The 22,103-nt window shown below is 38.2% G+C and overlaps 1 protein-coding gene across 1 annotated transcript; it reads left to right on the top strand.

The window, feature by feature from the left end:
- Positions 1-17,263: 17,263 nt before the first annotated feature.
- LOC149163482 (uncharacterized) lies at positions 17,264-18,523 on the top strand. Its single transcript, XM_089429141.1, has 3 exons — positions 17,264-17,425; positions 17,555-17,695; positions 17,813-18,523. Exons 1-3 carry the CDS (start codon positions 17,264-17,266, stop codon positions 18,521-18,523), a joined length of 1,014 nt encoding a protein of 337 aa, XP_089285267.1.
- The last annotated feature ends 3,580 nt before the right edge of the window (positions 18,524-22,103 follow it).

Genomic DNA, 22,103 nt, shown 5'->3' with positions numbered 1-22,103 from the left:
GTTTGATGGAAAGCTTGAGGTAAAAAAAGCATCTGACCACTCACTTGTCATGAGGGGAATAGAAGAAGAAAGGCTTCTCAAGCTGCAAGGAACCTCTACTCGTGCACAACATTTCTCATACAATTCTTATCATGAAGAAGTTACACTTCCATCAAGTTTATTATGGCATGCTAGATTTGGACATTTCAACTATGACAGTCTCCACTTGTTGAAGAAAAATGGTGTTGCTGGTTTTCCTACAATTCCTAGGAAACTTAAGCAATGTGATGCTTGCATTCTAGGAAAGCATAGCAAACAGTCATTTCATGATTCACATTCAAGAGAACATCGAAAACTTGAACTCATTAATTTAGATTTATGTGGTCCAATGCATGTTCCTTCTGCAAATGGAAATAAATATATCATGACATTTATTGATGACTACACCAGAATGTGTTGGTTTTATTTATTGAAGAACAAATCTGATGCTTTTCAAACATTCAAGAATTTTCATAAATGGATTGAAAATGATGCACAATCTCATATTGGGTCTATGCGCACTAATAATGGAAAAGAATACACATCAAATGAATTTGAAAACTATCTTCGCCAACATGGGATCAAACATCAAACAATTGTGCCTTATCATCCCCAACAGAATGGTGTAGCTGAAAGAATGAATAAGACAATCTTAAATATGGTACGATCCATGCTCTTCTTCAAAAATGTAAAGATAATGTTTTGAGCTGATGTTGTTCTATGTGCTGCATATATAAAGAATAGATGTCCATCTAATGCTATAAGAAACAAGACTCCATATGAAATGTGGTATGGACATGTTCCTTCGGTAAAGCATCTCAGGGTCTTTGGTTCCACCTGTTATGCCTTGATACCAAAGGTACATAGAAACAAACTTGGTGCTAGAAGTCGTAAGTGTATCTTTCTGGGGTATTCAAACACCTCCAAAGCATACCGACTCTATGATGAAGTAAATAAAAAGTTCGTTGTATCTAGAGATGTAATTTTTCTTGAATCATCCAAAACTGACAATGTTGTTGAGCGGCAACTTGATCACTTGGATATATTCGCAAAAGAAAAATCATTTCAAGAATTTGATAATCAGATTACACATCTTGAAGGGGGGATTCCTATACTAGATCAACATGTGGAATCTTCTTCTAAAGAACACTCTCCCCCGCATGAAACTCCAACAACGGATGATGCTTTAAGTGATGTGATTGATAGAATTGGGAGACTCAATCTTGATTCAGTCCCAACTCAATCAACAGAGCATCCTGGACCATCTGAGAAAGGTCCCCCAAAGTGGCTGACAAAGACACTTGAAAGTTTTCATCCTGATGAGGTTGGAAAGATAGGAACTCGAAATTCAAACCGGCAAAATGGAGGTGATGTAAATGACTCTAATTCACCTGTTGATATGGATGTTTCTTATTATTGTGAATTGAACTTGTCTACAAATTTTGAACCAATTCCTTCAAAGAAGCTGCTTCTCATGATGAATGGAAAGAAACGATGCAAAAGGAGTATGATGCCCTCATAAAGAACGGCACTTTGAAGCTAGTTGATCCTCCATTAGGAACCAAACCAATTGGCTGCAAGTAAGTCTACAAGAAAAAGTATAAAGTTGATGGCTCACTTGACAAACACAAATCTAGGCTTATGGAAAAAGGTTTTGCACAGAAGGAAGGGGTCAATTATGAGGAGACTTTTGCCCCCACAGCAAAATGGGCTACCATCCAAACACTCTTTGCCCTAGCAGCTCAAAACGGTTGTAAAGTCCATCAAATGGATGTAAAAAATGCTTTCTTAAATGGAGATCTAAAAGAGAATGTTTTTATGTCTCAGCCTGAAGGATTTTTTGTGAAAGGACATGAACATAAAGTATGCAAAATTGTGAAGTCCTTGTATGGCCTCAAACAAGCACTGCAAGCTTGGTATGAAAAACTAACTGAGCATCTTCTAAAACTCAGTTTCAAACATTATGATCTTGATGATGCAACTTTATTTGTCAAGAAAGTTGGAAAAACAGTTGTATATCTTGTGGTATATGTAGATGATCTTTTGATGACAGGGAACAATGAAAGCTACATTGCATCCATAAAGAAGGAATTGGGGAAAAGTTTTGAAATGACTGATTTGGGCTATGTTCATTACTATCTTGGCATTGAAGTAACCCAACATCTGAAGTCCATATTTGTTTCTCAAAATAAATACATTGGAGATCTGTTGAACAGGTTTGGCATGACAGAATGCAATCCTCTTACTACTCCAATGGAACAAAACTTAAAGCTCACATCTATTGAAGGAAAAGAATTTGAGGATGCAACAAAGTATAGACAGCTTGTAGGAAGTCTCAACTACCTAGCTACTACTAGACCAGACATTTCATTTGTTGTTGGAATTCTCTCCAGGTTTATGCAAAAGCCTTGTGAGGGACATTGGTCTGCTACAAAAAGAGTTCTAAGGTACTTGAAGGGAACTCAAGACTTTGGAATCAAGTATACACAGGTGGACGACTTCAGCTTGATTGGATACTCTGATTCAGACTTCGATGGAGACAAAGAAACTGGGGTATCTACTTCATGATTTGCTATGAGTCTTGGATCAGGAGCTGTCTACTGGAGATCACGCAAACAATCAGTTCCAGTAGATTCCACAACAGAAGCAGAATATGTGGCAGCAGTTGAAGCAACAAAAGAAATTGTGTGGCTCAGGAAAATTCTCGAAGATTTGCAGGTAAAACAAGTACAATCAACTCCACTCATGATTGACAATACCTCTACAATAAAGTTCGCCAAGAACCCAAAGTTCCATGATCGAACGAAACACATCAATACTAAATATCATCTGATTCGACATCATGTTGAGGCCAAAACAATCCATCTCCGTCATTGTTCCACAAATGAGCAAATTGCAGACATCTTCACCAAAGTGCTTGGAAGAGAAAAGCTTGAACAATTCATAACGATGCTTGGACTCACAAACATCCCTTCAGATTAAGGAGGGGAATTTTGACACCTAATCCTCATGATTGGGTGAATATATGTAAATACATAAATAAGTAATATGAACAGTCATCGGGAGATGAAATGAACAGTCTCTCCCTCATGTATATAATGAAGACCTACCTGATGGAATAAAACACACGAATCATTTTTGCCTTATGGAGTTACTGCCTGGCCTGACAAAGAGCTAAATTCTAGGTAAACATTTATGCTATGTAATAGGGGATTGTAGTTTGCTTTCAATTTTAAACATGAAAAATAAAGAGTTGGATACTATTGAGGTAGGAGCCTCTTGTGGGTTCTAGCCTACTAAAAATTAATGGGAGATGAAGGTTCCTCGAAACTTGTAGCATTTAGAAGAAATTGAGGCATCATCCTCCTGTAAGTTGTAGCCTAGAGAAAATATGATGTAAGAAGGGAGTAGGAGATTTCCTTTGCATAACAACAATAACAAAGTCATGTTTTTCTCCCTTTATCGGATTCCACTTATATATCGATTTCATATGCAATGATTTTGTGTGTTGATTTTTATGTTTTGATTTACATGTTAAAGGTTGGTTATATATTAAATTTGTTGTTAAAAATGTGTATGTTTCTCATTTAATAGTCCAGTTAACCATTGGAAAGAAAAATTATTTAATGTCCATGAATGCTCTAAACTGATTCACCCCCCCGAGTTTAGTTAAGTTTCCAATAATTGGTATCAGAGTGGATTCCTTTTATGTAATCATAACAACTCGAAGGTAGATTTGGTTGAATCATGGACTATCAACGTGTACATATGCTTAGTACAATAAACTTTCATGAATGGAGAGATAAGGTAAAATAATAATTAATAGTTTATGGATCTGATGTATTGAAGCTTTTATGTGATGGATAGTGTAAATATTACTTCCCCCAACTCAAGAACAATAGTGGAATTCTAAGGAAAATGTGTAATGTATAACAACCTTTACAATAAGGATATTGAGATAGCGATAGATTTAAATTCTAAAAAATAAATTTGGGAAAGGTTAAAACTCATGCGTGAAGGAGACACTAGTATCAAAAATATAAAAAATGAAAAGAAAAAGAGGAAGAAGAAAAACTCTTGTCAAACAGAAAGTGGTCAATCAAATTTACCCGATCCTCATGAAGAAAAGACAAATGAACATAAAGCTAGGGTTGACGTAAAATTGGTTGAAATAGACATACTTGCAAATGAGAGCATAGACAATAAGAAACTATTGCAGATATGTGATGAAAGAGAACATGAGTTCAAGGAGAAAATTATTAACCTAAGGACATAGCTTGAAGAAGGAAGGAGAATATAAGAGATGGAGAGTAGAAAACTAAATGAGAAAGAAGAACAATGTGAAGTATTAGTAGATGAGATTGTTTTAGCCAGAAGTGAGTTAGAAGAAAAGAATAAACTGTGTAAAAAGTTAGATATGAGATTGTCTTCATGAAGAACTCATAAAAGTGCAGTAGATCAAAGAAAGACATAGAGGAAATTGAAGCAAAAATGATAGAACATGTATTATTTTACACAAAGGTAAAAATGTTGAAAGGAACATTGAGGGAAGTGTATAAAAAATTAAAGGAATTCTTGATTACGATGGAAACCACGCATTTTGATTTCATATCCATGGACCATTTCAAGCAATGATAGTTGCAACCATATTTATTAATAATTGATAAAGACATGCTTTGGAGAGGAACAATCATTCTTTCAAACAACATATGATTTTCCAAAGCCCAAAATTACTTGAAGTATTTGAAAGAACACACTGAGGAATCTAAATCTGATGTGGAGTGGATGAGTTGGTTTCAATGCACAATGATAGTGTCTATTTCAAATTTCTATCTAATACTCAAGCTTGCAAGAACAAAGCACTGATTCAAAACTTAGAGGGAAAATGAGAAATTACTTGGTATCAATATTTATGCTATGGATATTATGGTGGAAAGCACATGTCCATACTACCTTTAAGGACCATCAACACTTTGTAACTATCACTATGGAGGATACATATTTATGCCACTTAATATGTGAATAACCAACATAATATGTGAATAATTACATAGAGAAAAGCATGCAAACTTAGTCGTAATATGGGTCAATGCTTTCAACTTCTCTGGGTCCCTTTCTCTTCCAATATTAGTGATTCGTCTTTTAGGGATTAGAAGATTTCAACCTAACTCATTCATAAGAAAAATGGTGTCTCAACGATTTTCTATTCAAATATTAGATATTCATTTGTTGATGATCCAAACGATGTCAAATTTAATTCTATTGCCATTTTCTACCTCTCTAATGGAGATTCAATTTAATTTATTAAAGAGAAGCATCATAAAAGGCAACCAGCTATGTGCAGAGATATCTATGTACATAATGGAGAAATAGAGAATGATGAAAGGAAAAACCATGGTAGTGAATTGACATAAAGAAATAATTATTTTTTGTGAGTGTTAATGATGCCAAAATTGGGGGAAATAAATAACCACGAATAATGAACACTCTACATGACTGAATAACAACTAGAATGAGGTTGTCTCCAAGCAAATCCTAAAAGTCGTGTGAGATAATGAAGAGTCTAGGAGCAAAGTGGTATGACTTGGTCAGTGGCAACATAACATGACCAGTGACGTTGTAGAGATTGTTTCAAAGAATTGTACATTAGAAAAATAGAGGCATTACAAAGTATAGTAAAGGGAATGTTGGCAAAAATATGGTTTCTCTAGAAGTCATGGAAAAATTATCAGAAGCAGACCTAGCATTTCAAATTTACATTGAGATATGTGTTTCATGATAATAGACATTGTGCCTGTTGACAAAGATGATAAGGACACGGGAGCATAAAACATTGCAAAAAATGTTAAAGAGATAACGAAAATTCCATAAAATTTAGTGGTTAATGTATGTGAACCTGTTGGATGTTACAAGAATATGGAGCTTTTCATAGTGAGAGACAACTACATAAAAAATCTAAGTTAGATGGGTGTGTAACTGACCTGAGAAAGGGTAACAGATCTGTGAGCGACCCAACTTCTATGCCTCTACCAAGTTAATAATTCCATAAATATTCTTTGTGAACACTTTAAAGATAATAGAGCAGTTTAAAGGATGAGGTACTCGAAAATGATAGACTGTACAACCAAATGGTCATGTGTAATCTATGAAAAGTTATCTTCAAAATTGTTCTTTCGAAGGCTATAGTAGTTTTAGGACCCACTCCTGTGCATAATCATGTACAGTTCCAACCACATTCTATATTTTCTACATATTCTTCACTGCTCTCTACCCTGATCATCTCTCTCTCTCTCTCCAATCCCATAAAATATTATTGCAGTAGCTTCCAAGAATTAACATATCATTGTATGCATTCCTCACTAACGCTACTGGGACAACTAATTCTTTAAGGAATTAATGTCAATTTGAGGTTTGGCTTAGGCTCTCTCATGGTATCTTCCCCTCTTCAGGTATCCTCACCACTGCAGGTTTAAGGGAAGGTTTACAGTTCACTCAAGGTCAAGTTTACGTATGATTGAGGTTGGTCTCACATGAACAAGCAACTTGGCCAGTGTTCAGGATAAGAAGAATGAAGTACCAGAAAGAAAGATATTTTTCCCCTTGTTGACTTATAAATTCTTAGTGCCCAACCAGAGAAAAGGAAGAAAGAGACATGAAGGAAGAAGAGAAAAATAACTACAATTTGGGTAGACAAAATTCAAAATAATTAGTAAGATTTGTTGTTTTCCGCAGTTTGTGCTTATGTGCGTATGGATGATAGTAATTTCATGGATGGTAGAGCACTTCTGATATGATTGGACCAGTCTTTTTTGCACATGGTGGACAAGAGCTACAAAGGGCAAGAAGTTTTGGCTTGTATTGAACTATATGAAATCCAAGGCATCGAAATTTCCACAGGTATGGCCTTACAAAATATTGGAGAACAGGGATATATATTATTGTTAGATGGGCCTCATGTAATCACATTAACAACAATAATATTAATTTTACATTAATAATATCAAATGATTTGATGTATTATTTGTAGAGCACATGTTTTCATTTTACATGAATGAAGTCATGATTACTGGAAAGAGATTTTCAAATGTAACAAATAGGCCAACTTTTATTTTGGAAACATGTATAATTTTGGAATTAATTGGATGTGATATATGTGGAGATGTGGTTACTAGATGTGAAATTGTAGCTACATTTTCTCTACTAATGATGGAGAGATTACCTTACTATTCTAGACACATCCTGGCCGTAAATATTATTAGATACATTGTAGAAAATGTTTTGGGGGTCCAAAGGGAAAATATCCACAATATTACAATAATTTACAATGTGTAGATTACAATTACGGCTTTAATACAGAACATCAAAATATTAGAGCTTTGAAGAAACGAGGTTTCCTCAACATGTAAAGACCCATTCAAGGGTGTCGTAGTTGGAAACATAGATTCTCAAAATTTTGACAATGCTTTGTTGCAAAGTGATGATCCTCAGTATTGCAACAAGAATGTTGCAACTGCCAAGGCTACCGGCTTTAATTATCAACCCGGGGTTCGTATAAACTTAAGAGGTATTAGCACTATATGTGAAACATACAATGTGTCCTTCTTTTGTTGTCATGATGTAGTGGAGTGCATGTATTGAAGTCAAATCATAAACTAATTGCAACAAATGAAATGTTCAAAACTAAACCTTAACCTATTGCAAGAAAGAAAGTACAAAGAAAGACACTGAAATCAAATGATAAAACACACCATTTTCTAACTAACTGCTAAGAGGATTTTCTTAGATGATTTTCTAACTAGCTGTTTTTGGTAGATGTCTTTGCTACCACAGATGTAGCAAATTTCAATACAGTTTGCAATCCTCTCACATAGACCGCCTTAAAACTTCCTGCGTTTGCATCCATTAGGCTTTTACCTTCAAGGTTAATCATCGATGGAAATGAGCATAGTCCAAAAGAGACCTACACAGTGGTGGCCGTGGGTAGTCCGGCTCGTCAAAGTGAAATGACGATAGTGGAAATCTACAGCTCCTCTGAAAAATCATGGAGGGTTGCAGGGGCACTGCCCTGTGGTTTATCGTCAATGAGAAGAATGGTTTTCTATGCGGGAAGTATATACATGCTAGGTGACATTAATGACCGACAAGGTCACATTCATGACCAACAAATCCTTCTACAATTTTGCATCAAAGACGGGACTCCCATCCTGACCCCGTTGCCTGTGATGACTCATGGCATTTTGCGTCTTCAATTTCTCACGTGCGGGTCGCGAATTCTAATCACCAGGGAAATATTTGGACGTAAGGGGGAGGTTTCTTCTGATGATGAAGGATAGGTTTCCTCCAATGATGATGGATGAGGTTAGAGTTAAAGGGGGAGTCAGATTGGGAGGAGATTGCAATGATGTCTCCTTCCATGGTAAAGGATTTTAGGAGGAAGTGTCCCATTAGATGGTTGGACTGCACAGGACTGGAGGATTGTTACGTGTGCTTTAGAGGAGGACTGGAAATTGCTTATGATTTGAAGAAACAGTCGTGGAGTTGGCTTCCCAATTGTCCTTCACCTTCCTCTGGATTTATTTATGATGATCTGATGAGCGTGGCTTTTAATCTAAGGCCCCATATGAAGGTCAAATGAAGGCTCTGCAAATTGGATGAATGAAAATTGGACGATGTATTTATGTTAACTTTGTACACTCTCTTCTTCAATTCATTATGTTTATGTATTTTGTAAAGCGACGGTTTCCCAAAACCGCGAAGATGATGTTTCTTAATATTATTTTCTTGTAGTTTTAATTCTTATCTCCATAATTGTGTTGTAGACCTTCCACTCTACTTGCAGCCAACTCCACTGTCTCTACCTTAGCTTCTTCAATACATTAATATCTAGCAATTTGTTGTAAATTTAAAATAGACACTTCAACTTCATCATTCATCTAATTAATGGTCAATTTTGAATCTCCAAAGACGTGAAACTCCATGTTTTGAATTTGTTTTAGTAGTCATAATGAAAATTTGAAAAATATAGAAGGTTTGGTCCCCTAGCATGCACTATCAAATTGCCCCAAGGAATACTTTTGCCCCAAGGAATGATTTTGTTGATTATGACCTCTCCAATCTTTTAAATTTTAATGGGCTTCAAATTCTTGTAACAAGAAGGTAAATGATTTTATGATTATCGTTGAAATAGACCACCCATGCAACTAGAGCAAGAAACATTCTGAATTTCAAAGAAAATACACATGGAAAATTTCTATCAACTTTTCATTAACCCATAAATGTTGTAGGTGAAATGTTGTCGTTTCTTCTTTCCTTTTGAAAAAGAACAATAACCCAACCCCATTTTGTTTTGTTGTTGTAATTTATACCACCTTAAAACTCTTTTTTTGACCACAATGGAAAATAAAAGAATATATTCTAATATGCCATCAAGCTTCTACATATTCCTGAACTAGCATTAACCTATAGTATCACTCACACAATCGAAAAGAAGAGAATATCTTCTAATATGCCATCAAGCTTCCACATCTTCTTGAAATAGCATTCACTTAGATTATCACTCACACAATCAAAAAGAAGAGAATATCTTCTAATACTCCATCAAGATTCCACGTCTTCTTGAACTAGCATTGACCTAGAGCATCACTCAAATTTGACATAGGTTGATATCCTAACCTAATCGTGTATTTATCCAAGAGTTGTTGTAAGACCATGCTAGTTCATCCTAACAATAAGGAGTATCCACACTAACATTGTTAAAAATATCTTGAAGTTGAGCCATAAGATCGTTAATGAGGGAAATTCTATTGCCACAACTTACCATATCATTAATTTCAATTCTCACATGACAACTTGAAGCAACCTTGCATTTTAGGAATTTTCCAATAATAAGAAAAACAAGTGAGCTTACACTCCATTGATTTGAGACATTATGAGTTGACTTATATCACCTTCAATTATAATCCAAGAATGTTCAAAGGACAATGTGTTTTTCAACTATGGTTCTCTTGCATAAACTATCACGTGTGACTAACACCAAAAGACATTTTGTAACCAATGCCTCCCAAAAAAAGAAATATCTTTCAATGTCCCAAAAGAGGGATACATGGGCTTCTCATGAATACAGATGACATTACCTTTGCATGGAATATTAAATAATTTTATGCATATAGGTTAGATCACATTTATGATTACCTTAGCTTTTATTGTCTTAGCTTAAGCTACCATAGCTTTACTATCATGAAATGGTGAATATATGACTAAGTTTATGGGTGTTTACTAAGATAAAATAATAATATCTTATTCTAGAGTGTATTTGCATGAAAATGTGAAACTGGGAAACATATTTTGGTATGTGGAGAGAATTTTGACTATGGTTGGAAAACTCTCAGCTAACACTTCGATTGTTTCTTGGCCAAAAGTTTGAAACTCTTTTGGCTAAGATTTTAGCAAAGTTAATATGCAATTTGCAAACTCTCGGTCGAAAATTAAAAAAAAAATAGATGGAGAGTTTTCAGAAAGAAAAAAATTCAGCCAAATGTTTAGATTCTAACTAAATCTTTAGTCCAAGAGTAGTAGATTCTAATTTATTCTCTTGGAGAAAAGTTTGGTTGAAAATAATTTCTTGGGCACAATCTAGACCAAGAGCTTAGATTCTATTATAAAACTCTTGGATGAGACTTAAGATTCTATTTAAATCTCTCGATTGAGAGTTTAGATTCTATTTAAAACTCCTAGTTGAAAGGTTGGAATGTATAAATTAGAAAAAGTGCCATGTTGGAAACCATTTCTTCCCTCACCCGCAAAAACCTTACAAGAAGAAGGAGACACACATCTGAAGGGGCAAATTGTGAGGTGGTTGAAGTAAACCTAAGGCTAGATATTAGTGTGAACCTGAGTTTACACAACATTGGTGGCCATTTCATCCCTCACTAGCAAAAACCTTACAAGAGAAAGCAACCACACATCTAAAGGGGTAAGTGCAAGGTGGTTGGAAGACATGAGAAGAGGGGGCCAAGGCCTAAAGAACAACGCTTTTGTGGTATAAGAATATGCAGTGGATAAAAATCACTAACAATTTTTCCCATACCATAAAAGCACTAGCCAGTTTTCCAATGATCTTTGTGACTGCCGCACCTCACCATGTTCTTCCCCATTCATGTCGACACTCAATATTATAATTTGATTATAATAATGAACTCGTAAACTTTACCTAAAATTGAAATTCTTCCTTTTACATTGTGATATCGTACTAAACATATATGAAATCAAAAGCCAAAACTTCCTAACACCATTACTCTTCATCTTTGTTACAATATTTCGCCTAAATGTAGCAACCTTGTAAATAATTGTGCTTACTCATAATTTTTTTCTTTTTCCGTTACAATATTGAAATAAGATACTACCTTTCTAAATATAAATTAGTTGGTAATGGAGTATTTATCAAGTTACTCTTAATGTAAGAGTAATTAGTTCAAACTCCAACTGATTCATATCACTGAAGAGCATATGTAAATACCTAGTCAAAAAAAATATATTATAGTTAAATGTTATATTCTAAGATTGTGAGTCTATTAAATTTGAATTTAAATTATCAAAATGAATATGTGTGAACCTAATTGCAAATTTGTGTCATTTAATTACTAAGAATGACTAATAGTAATATTTTTCCTTTTATATGAAATTAGATATTATAATTAAATTTAAAGAACTCATGTCTCATCAAAATTTCTAATCACTATAATATAATTCAGTTTTTTGAATTTACCAATTTGAATTTAGATTGTTAATATAACCTTATTCTAATCACTAAATTATATCAATTCATAAAGTTTATAATACTTCCAAGTGGTTGATTTAATATAAGGAAAAAACACTTTGATATAAATAAAAATATGGTAAGAGTTTAAGGATAATCTCTATAATCTAAAGTAGAGATCTCATATTAATATATTTTGGATTAATGTTAAGCTCTTAATTCGGTGGAGGATGGTGTCAAAGATTACAAACAACTTATGATTCAATTATTAAGTTCTACTCAATCTTATTCCATTGAATTCAATTTTGTTGTGTTTAGATGATGTGAACATTTCACCATAAGGGAATTGGCATTATGACAAGTTGGTGTCAGATAAACGAATTCATGTTCAAAGGAGATAATGATGGGTCTAGAATGTATCTAGTTGGCGCCAAAAACCCCTTGGAACTTTTCTCTCAAAGTTTATGACAAATTAATGTTTCCCGTGATGATATTCAAATTTGTTATTATGATATGATATCATATGTAATCAATTTCATTTGCGCTCAATACCAATATATGTTGTCACAAGGATACCTTTAAGAGTTGGAGAACTTGTTGTTGATGCTCTATGTGATCTTCCATTGCTTAAACCTTAGAATTTTCTCTTAAAGATGATGTGACGGATAATATACATAAAGTGCGACAAATGAGGTGATTTTTTTTTCGTATGGAAGGAAATGTTATACTACCATTCCACTAGAGGTAACCACTTTACTTATTCTGTTTGTTTATCATATACAAAGCAATGAAATTATCCTTCCAAACGTTTGTTCACTATCTCAGTTTTCCCTTCAAATTAAGGATGATAAGATGAGCTATGAGAAAATTGTGTACCAAGACAAGAAAATAACTTTGTCCAAAAATTTCCAATGAAAATGTGATCTTTATCACTTACAATAATCTTTGGGTTTCCATGTTGCTTTTGAATTGTTTCCATAAATTCATTAGAAATTGTATTGGCTTTAAAAGGATGAAATAATGCAAAAAAGTGTGCATACTTCCTAATTCTATCAAATACCACCATGATGACACTCTTTCCTTCAGAATTGGGTAAACTTGTGATAAAATTCATTAATACCTCCTCCCAGCACTGACTTGGAATGGCTAAACATTGTAACCGACCCGAGGTCTTAATTGTCTCAAATTTTTTTTGTTGGAAAACCAAACATTATGCAACAAACTTCTGAATATCATATTTATGGCCATCCCAAAAATATTTCGTCTTGGCCCTATGGTGAGGTTTTAAAAATCCTATGTTCCTTCCTAAGTCCATAGCATCTCCACCACAAAAATCCTGAATACAACATGCCTCCACCTATCAGGTTCCATGGGAATCCATATTCTGTTGGAATTGTTTTCATTGATGGCAAAGAAACAACATGAGCAACAAGGTATGCTTGATATGCTTTTATGCTTTTTGTAGAAATCTTGAATAATATGACACTTATTGACAGAGATTATCCCAATTATACACTATTCCGGAATACATGCATAATACATAACCTCCTCTACGTTGATCATCAATTTAGCAGCATTAAAAACAATGAAACATCAATCGCATGCGCACATTAACACAGTATATAACCCGGGGAAAGAATATAGCTGAAAACCCCACACTATCTGTATATTATAATGATTTAGAACATGTAACAATACAGAGTACAATACTCCTCACAAGTACTCAGTACTATCTCCACCTCTTACACACAAAACTAGCTCATATCTTATCAATCACAGCTCAAATCTCCTCCACTGATTTGCCTGCCTCCACTGCGCAATCCTGCATGAGAATAATGATGAATGGCTGAAGCAAACTCGTATTTCCTTTGCTGAACCACACAATCCTCATTGGCATTACTCAATCCCACTGATTGTGCAAGATCTCATGCACAACTATAGTCACAACTGATAGCAATCTCAACCTCTAACACCTGTCTCCACTGAACTATCCATGCACTAAGTTAATTGATGTATTCTTTAGTTGCTTTATGAGTTAATAATTATTGAATTAATTTAACAATTAATTCACATCACTCATCACTAGTCTATTTGCAGTTAGACTAAATACAACTAGTTTAACCAAGTCAAACTGAACACAACTCCTAGTGTAGAACTTCACGCGCGCGCCTGCCCTCCGTCTGTTGCAGCTCGCCTCAGCCCTTGCGCTCTGCGCCCTTCAGTCCCCCCTCGTCCCCCCTGCCGATCCAATGGAGGGCAGTGGGGATCCTGATCCCCCTCTCACACCTCCAGAGGTGACGGCCTTTCGCGCGATGATTGCTGCTGGATGATCAAAGCGCCCGCCCTCTAGTACGCAGAAGAAGTTTGTGAAAAAATTGGACACGATCCCTTCAGTAGCTTTACTTGAACAAGAAACTTGCAAAGCTGCACTGAACCTTGCGAAGAGAGGCCTAATAGGCCAGTTCACAGGTCTCTGGCCTTCACCCAAGTCAGTGGAGGATTGGACCCAAAGGAACTGGAAGCCCCTGATCAAAGAAGGAGTTAAAAGCTATTTCGTAGGTAAGGGTTTCTTTGTGTTCGTCTTTGAAAACCCAGAGGATAAAGGCTTGATCTTCAGAAATGGACCGTATTTTATTGGGCCACAGGGCCTATACTTGAACAAATGGGCACCGGATTTTGACCCCACCCAGGACATCCCTTCTGCAGTCCCGGTCTGGGTCAGGCTCCCTCACTTGCCTCTGCATTGCTGGAACCAAAAATCCCTTCAGATCATAGGTAACGCCCTAGGAAAATATATAGATCAGGCAGCGAGAAAAGACCAGTATTCATGTGCCCATATTTGTGTAGAAGTGGACTTAGAGGAGGGGTTATCGGAAGCCATCAAACTCACTGTAGCTGGGTGGTCGTATGTCCAGGAGTTGGACTACAAACAGTTACCCTTTAAATGCAGACATTGCCATAGCCATGGTCACTTTGCAAAGAACTGCAAAAAGAGAGCAGAGGAGCAAGCAGATAAACAGAATGGGGCACAATGGACCCTTATCCAGAAGAATGCATCCACAAAAAAAAGAGGAAATGGCAAAGGTTCCACCGAAGGAGATCCTAGCACCAGTAAAGCCAACTAGGAAACAGAAGCAAATCCTAAAGATACGGACAAGGCTCAGACTAATCAAACTATCCCAATCCAGGAGAATGAAGAACAAGTGGATATTCCTATTCTAAACAAGGAGGCAGGGGAAGCAATCCAGAGGGAGGCTAACCAGGGTAGCCCATCAAATCCCACATATGCAGAGATAGCAAAGAAAAAACCAATTGAAATCTCTAGCTCCTCGGAGGACGAAATCTACGAGCGCCAAACGAAAAAAGCAGGAAGGAAATCCCACAAAGAAAAAAGGGAGGAGGAGGCAGAGAGACACAAAACTCAAGGAAGCCAAGCCACCATAGAAATGACTATTGGGCGAAACACCAGACCTAGGCCCTCCAAGGGAGGGCTCAACACCCCCTCAAGTAAATAATGAAACTCGTCACTTGGAACTGCAGAGGTCTGGGGAACCCCTCTAAAATAGAGGCAATGAAGGATCTTATGAAAGCGGAGCCCTCAGATATCCTCTTGCTCCAAGAGACCAAAATAGAAGGGCATGCCCTTCTAGAGATCAGCAGATCAAAGTGGAACAAAAAAGCAGGCAAAGCGGTCAGCTCAAGGGGTACATCTGGAGGACTGGAAACACTCTGGAATGATGACCTTTTTCAGCTGGAAAATCACAAGGAAACTCAACATTGGATCCAAACTGAATTGATGCACAAAACAAGTAAGCTATCTATCTCCCTTTTTAATCTTTATGTACCTGTTACTTACCATGAAAAGAGAGAATGTTGGAACTCTCTATCAGCATTTCTAGAACAGACTTCCCCTAGCAACATTATCATAGCAGGGGATCTAAACATTATTATGAAAGCAAAAGAAAATAGGGGAGAGACAAATAACAGAGACCCCATGCTAGATGAGGTGGAGGATCTCTTCCAACGTTGGGACTTGTTGGACTTCAACTCCACCAGAGGCATCTACACATGGTCCAATAATAGAGTTGGAACAGATCACATCTCTGCTCGGTTAGACAGATTCATGGTTCAAAGCTCCATAATGATGAACAAAAAAATAATAACCACTAAAATTTTGCCCAAACTGGCCTCGGACCATAAACCCATCCAGCTCCTCCTGGAAGATGAAGAAGATCTAGGACCCATACCTTTCTGATTCAACCCCCTATGGATTGAGAAGGAAGGCTTTGAAGAGACAGTAAAGGCAGCCTCGGACAAATCATTTATGGGATCCCCTAGTTATGTCTGGGAGCAAAAGCTAAAGGCAGCTAAATATGCATTGAAGAACTGGATAAAGAAGCCAGGACATACTCCCACTGAGCAAAGAAAGGAGTCAGTCCAGGCACTGCAAAATTTGCAAACAGAGATGGAAAACAAAGATATAACTTCAGATCTGTTGGAGAAAGAAACGAAAGCCCAATGTTCTGCACACCAAACCTTCAGAAAGGAGGAAGAATACTGGCGATTAAAATCCAGGAGCTTGTGGTTGAAGGCTGGAGACAGAAACACCTCCTACTTCCATCGACAATACAGAGCGAGACTGACCAGGAATCACATAGCAGAGATCAAAACTCCAGAGGGCATTGTCTGCAAAAGTTATAATTAGATCAAGGCAGTTGCAGAAAACTACTTCAGGAATCTTTATAGGAAAGAAAACCACAGCAATGATGAAGAAGTCGCTGGCTTCACGACTAACATCCCCACTCTGATTAGCCCTGAAGAAAATGCAGACCTCTGCAGGCCAGTCACGGAGGAGGAAATTATTAAAGTCATCTGGTCCATGGACGCAGATAAGGCTCCTAGGCCTGATGGATTTACAATCCATTTCTATAAGGCGTGTTGGCACATCATAAAAGTCGATCTATGCAAAATGATAAGTGGATTCATGAAGAAAGCTAAGGTAGGCAGAGGAACAAATTCTACATACCTCACTCTAATCCCCAAAGAAATCAATCGGAGACATTCGCAAGGTTCAGGCCAATATCGTTGTGTAACGCCTCATACAAAATCCTGGCAAAATTGATCGCTAACAGGATCAAGCCGCTGCTAAAAAAATTGATCTCACCTGCTCAAGGAGGATTCGTGGAAGGCAGAAATATTATAGACAACGTAATACAGGTTCAAGAGATTATACATTCCAGCAAGCAGCGGAATGAAAAAGGCATGTTGGTCAAGTTAGATATGGCGAGCGCCTTTGATAGAGTGGACCGTTCATACCTCTGCAAGGTCCTGTTGGATTTTGGTTTTTCGCATCAATTCATTAATCTAATTAAAGCCTGCATAGGAAATCCTTGGATCGCTCCATTAGTCAATGGTCGCCCCACAAACTTCTTTCAAAGTCAGAGGGGCATTAGATAGGGATGCCCCCTCTCCTCGTCCCTGTACATATTAATGGCGGAATCACTCAGCCGAAAACTTTCTGAGGAAAAATTAAGAGGCACCATCCTGGGCCTTGAGCCATTCCATGGAGCTAAAGCTCAGAACCATGTGTTATTTACTGACGATACAATTCTTCTAGGCGGAGCTACCACAAGAATTGCTAGAGCCATAAACGTAAGCCTCAATAAATATTGCAGAGTTTCAGGGGCGTTAATAAATAAAAACAAAACCGAAGTGTATAGCTAGAATATAGAGCAGAGGGAGCTATCAGACATAACCACGCTCCTTGGATTCAAAGGACAGGTAAAATGGGACAAATTCAGGTATCTGGGCCTCCCCATTACATCAGGAACAAATAAAAGATCGCTCTGGAGCGAAATAATTTCGAAAATCAAAGCTAAAATTGCAGCGTGGGGAGGCTACTGGCTGACGAAGGGAGGCAAGGTAATTTTAATCAAAGCAGTGCTCTCAGCGCTACCAATCTACCAGGCAGCGTTCCTCCTAGCCCCAAGAAATGTGACAAAGCAAATTTCCAAATTGCTCAGATACTTCCTGTGGCAGGGAGGAAAAGGAAATGAAAATAAAATTCATTTGGTGAATTGGGATGTGGTTAAAAAAACAAAGGCAGATGGAGAGCTGCAAATCAGAGATCCAACTCTCATAAATTTAGCTTTGGGAGGAAAGATCCTTTGGAAGCTGATCCATGAACCCATTCATCCGGTCAGCGAATTGCTGAGATCCAAATACAGTCCCAACAAAACCCTTAGCAATCTTCAAAATGCAAATACAGCCAATAGCACGCAGGTTTGGAAATTATGCTGCAGGAGCAGTAAGTTCTTCATCAAACATGCCTACAAGATTCCGGGCAATGGCAAGCGCACCCATCTGTGGAATGATAGAATTATGGGGAAAGAACCCTTGAGGGATAATGAGGACATAGCTGACCTCAGGGATTGGCTGAAGCAGGCAGGTGTTAATACCATATTCGATTTGTCAAAGTGGGATCAACGCGGGGATTGGACAGGATGGGATTTCCAAGGAGTCCCAGAGAGGTTAACACACCAACAAACTTTGTTTGAAGATTTGTTGGAGGAAGCAGTGCCCACCAACAGAAACATGAAAGACAAATGGGGTTGGGGCCAGTCCGGAGTCTACACGACAACAGCAGGATATAGAGCAGTGCAGGCCTCAAATAATAGCAGTCAAAATCCGGTCTTTTGGAAGAATGTCTCGGACCCATTAGCCCTTCCAAAAGTGAACTTCTTCTTCTAGACCCTGGCTCATAACAAACTCTTAACTGGCGACAACTTGGTAAAAAGGAATATAGCAGGACCTCACAGATGTGCACTTTGCAACAGCAACTTAGAAACAGCTCAGCACCTTTTTTTGGAATGCAATTTTGCAAAACAAGTATGGAGCATTATTTTACAAAATCTTCAGATTAGTTTTCCTTCACAAACCTCTGTTGCAGATTTATATGCCAATTGGAATAGAATCTACCCTCAGTGTATCCCCTTCAAATCATTCTGGAAAAAAATATGGATAGCCATCCCAAAGTATGTATGCTGGCAGCTTTGGTTAGCTCGAAATCAACAGATCTTTAGAGAGTTAAGGCACACTCCATTGCAAGTAGCAGCAAAAGTTAAATCTTTCCTACTGGAAGCAGCTCAACAACAATATTTTAAAGAAGACCCTCTGCTACTACCTGAAGAAAAAATATGGCTTGGTGCGCTAGAGCCCTATCCACACAAGCAACTACTATCTCCACAAAAGGCCAAACAGGATTGGCGCATAAGAGAAGAAGATGACAAATTCCAACTATGGTGGCGGTTACAAAATTTAACCACTGTTTTTTTTTACGGAGCATCCAAAGGTAACCTGGGAAGTGCAGGTGCAGGGGGAGTCATATACTCCACATATGGGATTACAAAAGACTGCTTCAGCTGGGGACTCAGTCAAAAATCTAACATCCAAGCAGAGATTCTTGGGCTACTGAAAGCATGCAACATCACAAGAGACAAAGGAGTTAAAGATCTCCAAGTTTTTAGATTCAGAGCTAATAATAAAGAGCCTGAAGCTGCGAAACCCCTTTAGAAATGCCAGCCTAAATAAAATTCTGGACAGGTTGAAGAGAGTTCTTCTAGACTTTGATACATATAAGTTTTATCATATCCTCAGAAAGTCAAACGGGGAAGCGGATTAGCTGGCAAACAAAGGCAGCTTCTTGATGAAAGGACTCCTAATTGTAAAAAATGAAAGCACTATTCATATGCCTTGAAAATCAAGCAGATTTAAAACAGCAATAGGGAGAAGTGTGTAATGTAACTGGAGCTGCTTGGGAGTAGATCCAAGAATTTTCAAATTAATAATATCATAACCGTTTTAATTAAAAAAAAAAAAACTGAACACAACTCCATCAACTCCACAATCAACTCCACCAAACTCAACCACATGAGTTCTAACTGAAGTCCTACATGCAATAGCTCAGCTGACCCACAAGAAAAGCGTATTTCCTTCTGACAGTTGCATGTGCCACATCTGTAGCTCAAACTGAAGTGCTCCAAGAGGATAAGATAATGTTTATAGTCCAAATATTATTATGAGCTAATAATATTCGACTCTTTTATTTTTAGCCTGGCAGTCTAAAAATAAAAGTCCATCTATTTTTACCAACATGACCAATCATCCACAAATAGCATCCTGCAACTCATAGACCATGATCCATATGTCTAAAAATAGACTTTGCGCCAAAAATAGCCTACGGGCCCACTTAGTGAAGGCGACTCCTTTCCACTAAGCTCCCTCATCTTGTTGCATTCTCAACACTCCCTCTCAACAAGATATGGATTATCTGCAACCCCTATCCTGCAACTCTGGAATGTTCTGCATGCAACACATTTGCCCGGTCCACTTGCTCCAACAACACTTGGAACAAAAACACTCCCAACTGACCACTCTGTTGGGCTAGGAACATACTCTGACGCTGAAGCTCTACCTATTGCTGACAAGTGCTCCCTCTCTGATATCTGCACTACTACAACATCTCCATGCATCTCGCACCATTGCACACTTCTCTGTGCCACCTAGCACTGTGCAAAACACGTGTGCCTCTCGCATTGCTACAGCCTACTAGCTATGCGCTGTCCATGGATTCCCTACATTGTCGCTCTCTCTGCCGCTCCATCCGCATCTGTCTCTACCCAATCAGTCAGTTCCTGCTACTCCACATCAGGCTCCCGTAGCAAGGTCTCATCCAAGAGGTTGGGTACCTCAAGGATCCTACCCCTCCTCCTTGGGACGATCACTCTATATCGCCCCACCTCCTGCCTGGAGGTATGGCTACATGTGATCCCTCAGCCCACCTGGCTTGAAGTTTCCCCCTACTGGAGGTCTCTGCATGAGTAGATGTCTCTACTCGATCTCCTCTCAGCTTCCCCTATTGTGGCTGCTCCACAACCTCCTGAAGTTGCTGCACCAATCGTGGCTCCTCCACAATCGTCTGAAACTTCTTCTAGCTCTGCATGTTGAGAGGTAATACACACTCCCTCTCAACCACCAAGTCTCCATCAGTTGCCTCGCTGCTCAAGGCTTTTCATGCATCTTGAACCTCAAGAGATATAGGTTCTTGACCCGTGAACCAATCTGCTTCACCTGTCTAGTGATGATGTGTCTAAGGAAAACCTTTCCCGTATTGAAGACTACATCATAGCCTCTGTCTTCCAGCATCGCGATCGACACCAAGTTTCTCTTCAGTCCTGGTACATACTTGACATCGGTTAAGGTCAGGCGAGCTCCATGCTCCCTCTGAAAAATAACCGTGCCTACACCTGAGACACTATACTTCTCATCATTACCCATCGCTATGAGTATCTGGAGATCTTTCTCCTCCAAAGTACTGAACAAACTTTTGTCACTGGTCATGTGGAAAGAAGCTCCACTGTCAAGAAACCAACCACTTCCCACCATGGATGAAACCATGCATGTGAAGAGTGTGAAATCCAACTCAAACTGTGAAGCAAGTGCCTCACCTTCAGATCCTTCCCTAGATGCCTTCTTGGATTTCCTCCGTGGACAATTTGCAGCATAATGGCCCACCTCATGACAACGAAAGCATCGCACTTTCAATTTTTCAACCTTCTTCCCATCATTGGAAGAACTGGATTCGGAAAGAGAACCCTTCTCCTTCCCCTTCTTTGCTTTGGCAGCCAAAGCACAATTTTCTTCATCAGATGCCTTTGATGAAGATCCGTCCCTGGTATTCCGCCTGATCTCCTCTTGCACAAGATCTGACCAAAGTCTCTCCCATCCTGGCAATTTCTCCTGACCATTGACAGAGTCTTGATAGGAATGCCAACTCTTCGGAAGACCAAGGAGAGCCAAGCTCACCAAGTCCTCATCATCGACAGTCACCCCCACACTTCCCAGCTCATCCCGGCATTGGGTGAACTTCGTGAGATACTTGGGCATACTATCTCCATTCTCACACTTAATGTTTCTGAGTTTATCCTTGAGCACCAACTTCCTCTAGTCACTCTTTCTTTGGAATAAATCTGTCAACGCTTTCAACATCAAGTATGGAGAAGCCTTCCCATGCAGGCTGGATACAATGTGATCCTTCACGCCCTCCAACAGAATCCTTCGACACTTTGTTGTCTTCTTTTGCCAAGCCACAGCTTCAGCAACATCAGTAGGTTTTGGGACTTCAGCATCTATGAAATCCTTCAACCCATTATCATCTAACACCACCTCCATCCTGTCTTTCCATGCAATATAATTCGAGCTTCCCTCAAGAGCATACTCCAATCGCAATCCGTTGAAAGACATTTCAACTTTGACACCAAGAAAACACTGC

Source organism: Pinus tabuliformis, chromosome 5_1, assembly GCF_031772625.1.
Source record: "Pinus tabuliformis cultivar Carrire ecotype Pingquan chromosome 5_1, CPIR1, whole genome shotgun sequence".
Classification (NCBI taxonomy): Eukaryota; Viridiplantae; Streptophyta; class Pinopsida; order Pinales; family Pinaceae; genus Pinus; species Pinus tabuliformis.
The sequence above is the reverse complement of the archived record's forward strand: the minus strand, read 5'-3'. Positions and strand labels throughout refer to the sequence as shown.

What these genes read in the sequence shown, in the direction of transcription:
- LOC149163482 (XM_089429141.1), top strand. Translation starts at nt 17,264, where the DNA reads ATGGCGGAATCACTCAGCCGAAAACTTTCTGAGGAAAAATTAAGAGGC. An exon ending in GAATTGCTAGAGCCATAAAC is followed by an intron (nt 17,426 to 17,554) that starts GTAAGCCTCAAT and finishes TTCAAAGGACAG; the next exon opens with GTAAAATGGGACAAATTCAG. An exon ending in GGCTGACGAAGGGAGGCAAG is followed by an intron (nt 17,696 to 17,812) that starts GTAATTTTAATC and finishes TTCCTGTGGCAG; the next exon opens with GGAGGAAAAGGAAATGAAAA.